Source organism: Octodon degus, unplaced genomic scaffold (assembly GCF_000260255.1).
Source record: "Octodon degus isolate 3935 unplaced genomic scaffold, OctDeg1.0 scaffold00051, whole genome shotgun sequence".
Lineage (NCBI taxonomy): Eukaryota > Metazoa > Chordata > Mammalia > Rodentia > Octodontidae > Octodon > Octodon degus.
In genome coordinates this window covers 11,626,256-11,633,120 of record NW_004524627.1, presented here as the reverse complement: position 1 = coordinate 11,633,120, position 6,865 = coordinate 11,626,256, and the positions used below count along the sequence as shown (strand labels likewise).

The following is a 6,865-nucleotide window of genomic DNA, read 5'->3' as shown; positions in this document are numbered from 1 at the left end:
GTACTTATTTGTCATGATTTTTTCCAAATTTGTAGGTTGCCTTTTCACTTTATTGGTAATTTCTTTTGACGTGAAAAAACTTCTCAGTAAGAGCAGATCCGAGTTGTTAAGTCTTTCAACTGTTACCCATGCGATTTGACAATCACACTTTTTTCATTCCTCTAAAATTGTGTCCTTCAGTCAGAGCCATGTGGGACTTAGAAAATTCTAGAGAGTTGAGTCAGCTAGGCTAGGGAGATAGCTAGGCAGTCTAAGCACCTGCCTGGCAAACACAAGGACCTGGGTTTGATCCCCAGTACCACATGCCATGCCATCCCCAGAACCCATGCTGACCACCAAAGCCAGTCATGGTGGCACACACCTGTAATCCCAGCGCTGGAAAGGCTGGGCCAGGAGGATCATGACTGAGCTGCATAGCAAGACCCTGTATGAAATAAATAAATAATTTTAAAAACATTTAAAAAGAATTGAGCCAGCTATCAGTAGTGCTTGTCAAAACACTCGGTGACTCTGAGCCCTCTCAGTAGAAGTCCTGCCGCTTCAGTTTCCAGGCTAAGCTAAGTGCACCTGTACCCTATGCTGGTCGGTGTTTATGTTAATGTTTGCCAGTGGATGGCTGCTGAAACCAGAGCCTGAAGGGCCCAGCTTGAGTCAGTATGCCTCCCTGGTGCATAGCCCTCTGCCCCTGCCTAGCATCAAAGAAAATGAAAAACCCAGGTTTAGCTCAGTTCTGAGAAATGTGAATGTGTAACATGGCCTTTCTTGATCATCTTCACATTAGAGAAGTGGAAGCTCATTTCATGAATGTGCCTTTTATTTACACAGAAACAAAACCCCAACTGATTAAGTAGTGCTTCCCAAGTGCCAAAATGGACACAATTGCCCAATTGCTCAAATAGATTCTGATCCAGAGAGTCTGGGCCAGGGTATCCCAGTCGTGGCCCTGTGCACTGCCATTGGCTCCCAGGCTGTAGTTGGGTTGTAAGGACGACCCTTACCACGTCCTCATAGCCACTCCGGTGGAGCACGCAGCAGTGGATCAGCTCGTGGATATCTCCTCCAACCATCAGTTGGAGTGTTTTCCTTCTAAACCTCTGCTTATACCCAGTTACCAATTCCCAGATAAAACAAAAACAATCCATCATCACACTCTCTAATACTCTTGCTCCCCTTTAGTTATAAATAAATTGTTTAACAAGCAAGGGACAGGGTCAAAGTTCAGCAACAGAGAGGATGTCCGAGGCCTGGCAGGCTGCACTGGCTCACAGCAGGGCCCGTGCTCTCTTTCTGCCTTCCTCGCAGTGCCCACACACAGCCTTGACAACTTAGCTGTAGTTTCAGATACACTGTTCTCTCAGTGCCCGTCCTTTGCACAAACACCTCCCTGGAACACCCAGATTTCTCCCCAACTAGTTTCTCCCCTTATGATGTAAGACCAAATATCAAGTTTCAACATTCTGTGTGCCTTCACATCTGGTAAAATCTAGAGCAGTGGCAGCAAATCTATGGCATATGTGTCACAGCAGGCTGTTTGTATCATCGAAAGCCCTAAAAGGGTCACCGTCACTGAGGTAGAGAGTTTGCAGGTGCCCTTCCCATTCTGCTTGACATTAAGTTTCCTTGACATCAGGATCCTGATCATGAGAACAGGGGTAGCTCCTGTTTGTCTTCACTGAGTGCCTTCAGGTCCCTCCCTGGCAGCCTGCATGCTTATTCAAACAAGCCAGTCACATCTTCTCACAGGAAGTAGGGTTCAGCCCATTCTCTTGTTACTAGCAGCCTACCTCCTTGGCCCTGGTGCAGACTCTACTTGCCCTATGCAGCACAGTGTCCCCCTCCTCAGACCATGAGTATATGTGACTGATAAACTGCCATCCCTCTCACCTGACGGCTTTTGCATGTTCAGTCTTCTCTGTGACCCTCAGTGGGACTCCCTCCCTTGTGAAGAGGAAATAGCCAAAAGACCCTTCCAGGGAATCTTCCTTCATCTTTCTCTTTGGGCTTCAGAGCCACCTCCTCCATGTCCCCATGTTCTCTGTCCATCACTTAGTGCAGGTTTTGGCCCCCCTAAAGTGAGCTGCTCGGGCTGGCCTCATGGCCTAGTTGCTGCTGCATTCTCAAGGCCTGCCATAGAGCCTCCCATATGCTCAGAAAAAAATGTCGAATTAATGAATGAATGAGTGAGCCAGATGTGGTGGCACACACACACACACACACACACACACACACACACACACGTAACCCTAGCTACTCTGGAGGCTGAGGCAAGGAGTTTCATGCCAGCCTTGGGTGACATAGCAAGGCCCTGTCTCAAAATTAAAAGGAATGAAAGGGACAGGATATAGCTTAGTGGTAGAGTACCCTGGGTTTAATTCCCAATATTAAAAAAAAAAAGAAAAAAAGAATGGAGAATTTTTTGTTAACATCTAAACTCCAATTATTCTGTTTCCTAAAACACTGACATTGTATATAAGTAATGATTTGGGTGCTCTAGCTGGGGCATTTTACCTCTCGTGTAAAGGTTCTGGTTTACAGAGGAAATGTCTCAGCATGTTGTTTTTCCATTACACAATCCCCTTAGAGCATGGTAGACAGTCAACTAAGGACAGGCTGATGGCTCTGGAGGCCTACTACAAGGCCGCCCTGAAGCCTGTGTCTTGTGTGTTATTAAATACTGAGCCACGTTTATTGGCCTTTCTCTCAGGACAGCCTTTCATGAGAAACCTTTTTTCCTGGTCCTGAGGGATCAATCCTCTGGCCATTATGAGACTAGTGTTTTGCAGCGTTCAGATCAATAAGATATAGGGGCTCCTTTTTGAGCATTTATGCCTTTTCGTGTAATATGAGAGTGATCTTTCAAGGCAGAGAGGAGCTGAGGCCATTCACTTTTCATTCATCATTGGAGATCTTAGGACCAGCATGGATTACTTTTATCAATGAAAAATAAATAAATACAGAGCAGGGAGGAGTATCCTCTATGATCTGGCCACCCATTTAGCTATAAGAAGACTTTTTGACTAGTGATGCATTGTAGAAGACACATTCTCATCACAGGTCTAGAAAAATTGTTGAGTCACATGTTGTTCCCTTCAGTCAGCACAGCTGAAGCCATTGGTAGGGAACCCTGTGTCCCCAGAGCAGGCTACAACACCCCTCTTTCCACTCTGGGTTCAGTCTACAGCAGCACTCAATTTCTTTTCATTTACAATAACAAATGCATTTTTAAGTAAACACTTCCTCAATAACAGCTTCCCACATCTAAATTACACTTTAAGTTGAAATTTCAAACCAAGCCACCTTTTAAGCAACTATAATATATTTACCAAGATTGTTATTAAAGTTGGTATTTGTAGAATCTCACTGTGTTGAATTAAGATTTCTGCTGCTTACAAGGAAAGGTGCCAAGAGTAGAGAGTGTATATGTGCAAGCGCTTTAGATATTGTATATTATTTTATAAATATAGCATGCTATTGTTCTTATTGCTAATGTTATGGGTAAATACATTTTAGTCCTAGGGCTTCCCTTGCCTTTTCTATGTGGGAAATGTAAACTAATGAGGATTGTTTTTAATCTTCTTTAGGGAAAAGGTTATTTGCATTAACTCTGAAAACAGTGCCTTCTGGCAAAGTAACAGGTGTTTTGAGTAACAGATATTTTGTCCTTAGGGAAAGAATATGGCAAAGCTGATTCAAGGTGGCTTTATCTTGATCCAACCATTGTGTCAGTGGAAATTTTGACTGTTGTCTTGGATGGGTTTCTGGCATTGGTCCTTATTTATGCCATAGTCAAAGAGAAATATTACAGGTAAGTGATTTTCTTCTGTGGGGCTGAAAAGGAGAGAAACATTAGCTGTCCTAATGGCTAAGTAACATTTAGAGCAAGTTGTGACCTCACTTATTTGTGGGATAAAAGTAGAATAGAAATGAAAATTGTTTAATATTAGATAAGGATCATGGTGTCACTAGGATAATTTTGTACCATTTGAAATTAAAAAATAGCAGAAATAAGATTCCGTAGCACCATTATTGCTTCTACAGACAATATTGGGTGAGTGACCACTGTATTAGTTCCTTTCCCATCTCAAGGACAAAATACCTGACACCTGAAACTTAAAGAAGAGGTTGACTTGGCTCATGGCATCAGATGATTCAGGCCATGTGTGTTCAGCTGGCTCCAAGGCACAAATGGCGGGGTAGAAAAGATGGTAGAGGAAAGCTGCTCCACACATGGCAGCCAGAAAGCATAGAGTGAGAAAAGAGGAACTGAGAACAAGAATATACCCTTCCAGGCTGGGCGAGGTGGTGCACACTTGTAATCCTAGTGCTTCGAAGGCTGGGCCAGAAGGAGGACTGACACAAGTTCAAGGCCAGCCAGGACTACCTAATAAGTTCAGGACCATCCCAAACTACATAGTGAGGGTCTGTCTCAGAACAAGAAAACAAAAGCTGGATGTGGTAGAGTAAGCTTATAATTCCAGCACCAGAAGGCTGAGGTAAGAGGATTGCTTTGAGTTTGAGTCCAGTCTGGGCTATGTAGTGAATTCAAGGCCAGCATGAACTGTATAGAAAGACTCTGTCTCAAAAAAGAAAAGAAAAGAAAAAGAGACAAAATGAACACACCATTCCAAATCATGCCCCTGGTGATCCACTGCCAACCAGGCCCCACCTCCTAATAGCTCATTCAGGTATGAACTCATCAGTGAATTAATGCCCCCATGATTCAGTTCAAAGGCCCCACCTCTGAACACATGAGACTTTTGGAGGACAATTTATATCTAAACCATGACAAACACCAGTATTTTGGAGACCAAAAAAAGCACAATAGTTCCATCTTCTTTCCCCAAAATCACTTTGGGAAACACCTATCACCCACTTGCCGTACAGTAAGTTCTGCTGCGTACTTCTGAGCTACACATGAAAGATAAATAAGAGATCTTTTCAGAAGCAGGTTGAGGAGGGCATAGAAAGGCAAATGGTAGAAAGAAGGAGGAGAAAGCTGAAAAATTAACCATGCTCTGAGTCAGACTCAAAGATTTTAAACTCCCTTCCTTCCCTTTTCTTTCCTTGAGAGGGCCAGCATGGCTTGGAGTGGCAATCCTGAGCATGATTCGCTGAAACAGTGTCTGGTAGCACAACTGCATTCTATTTTCTACTGTCTTACATTGAAGAAGTACTATGTAAAACTTCATTATAAAATCTCAGATTTGAAAGAGGTCTTGAAGGCCACTTAACCCACCTTAAGCCAACCTAGTTTTCAAATAGCAGCAAAAATTAAACTTATCCTTGATGCCTTGACAATTTTGGCTCTATGACCAGACTGCAGATTTGCTACATGCACCCGTTACCAGAAATGTTTATAGTTGCATCATGGAATACTCACTGTGTGCCAGGTACAGTGTTTGGCCCTCTACCTACATATCTCATTCAATCTCTGCAGCACTCTTTGAGGAAAGGCTCTTATTGTTCCCTCTTACAGTAAGTGATCCTGGGGCTCATGGAGAGATACATATCTAGGTCTTCCCTTTACTGGGCTAGATGTGGCCCCAGTAAATCTTCTTCAGAATAGTCCAGGATATCCCAGAGCCCTTAGTTAATTCAGAGAAAGATATGCTATGAAGATCAGTATAGCTTTTGCAAGGCAAGAATGAGTCCTCATTTGTTAGATTGACTTGCCTGCCCATCGAAGGAACACTACACGAAGCCTGAGGGTCAACTTCAGAGAGGTGTTTGTCATGAAGACTGCAGCAAAAGCTGCCCTTAGAAAAGATGCCCTAATTCAGGGTGTGAATGGTGTCGAGATGGCAGTTTCATTCTTTGCTTCTTTCTCTCCAACAGGCATTTCGTACAAGTTACCCTGTGCATATGTGAACTATATGGAGACTGGATGACCTTCTGCCCAGAGTGGCTTATGGGAAGCCCTAACCTCAATACCAACAGTTGGCTGTACTTTTGGGTCTACCTAGTATTTTTTAATGGTGTGTGGGTTCTAATTCCAGGACTGCTGCTGTGGCAGTCATGGCTAGAACTCAAGAAAATGCATCACAAAGGAACCATTGTAGAGAAAAAGAAAAAGTCTTGGTAAATTTTCAAAATCATGAGCACTACCACCTTTCTTTCTTCTTTGTTTGTTTCTTTCTTTCTTTCTTTTTTCTTTCTTTCTTTCTTTCTTTCTTTCTTTCTTTCTTTCTTTCTTTCTTTCTTTCTTTTTTTTTTCTTTTTCCTCAGGACCTAGTGCTTGCCTGGCAGGTACTACTGTCTTTCTATAAGAGCCAGAATGGATCAAACAATTCAGTATACACTGTCTTTTTATATTGTTCTGACCAATCTGTTTTGAACTGGTTGTAAGGTGGCAAGTTCTTTTTATTTTTTTTAATTAAATGACTATATAAGGAAAAAAAAAAGTGGACTGGGCATATAACTCAGTGCTAGGGTGCTTGGTTAGCATCTGCAGGGCCTTCCCAGAACTATAAAAAAGGGCAGGGTGAAGAGAATTCATTTCAAATTTACCTTATAATAACATCACATTTAGTTATAACTTTCTTGTCTTGTGGCTGGTATTAATTATCCATATTAATAGAGCCAGTTATAGTAGAACATTATAGAAAGTATTACATTAATTTTTATTCCAGAGAACTTGTTGTTTCTTCTTTTAATCTTTTAGTGATCTCTTTTGGGTTACCTTTGTAAAACCAGAATAAAATGAATACTTCTGTGGTGCATTCATACCCTGAGTTACAAACCAGCAAAGACAGTTGCTACTCAAAGCAATGTGGGTGAATTTCGTAGGCCTCATAAATAAAGAAGGCCTGGTGAGATTTTTGGACTTATGTGCAAACATGAGAAGCATAGAATTCTTTATCCTATT

At 42.2% G+C, this 6,865-nt stretch overlaps 1 protein-coding gene across 1 annotated transcript in view; it reads left to right on the top strand.

Moving 5' to 3' along the window:
- Positions 1 to 6,177, top strand: part of Ebpl (emopamil binding protein like) — a 37,428-nt gene extending 31,251 nt beyond the window's left edge. Inside the window, exons 3-4 of the mRNA XM_012515143.2 lie at positions 3,667 to 3,805; positions 5,836 to 6,177. Coding sequence (XP_012370597.1) covers positions 3,667 to 3,805; positions 5,836 to 6,082 — 386 coding nt within the window. The 3' untranslated portion in view covers positions 6,083 to 6,177. The remainder of the gene's footprint in view (positions 1 to 3,666; positions 3,806 to 5,835) is intronic.
- Positions 6,178 to 6,865: the final 688 nt, after the last annotated feature.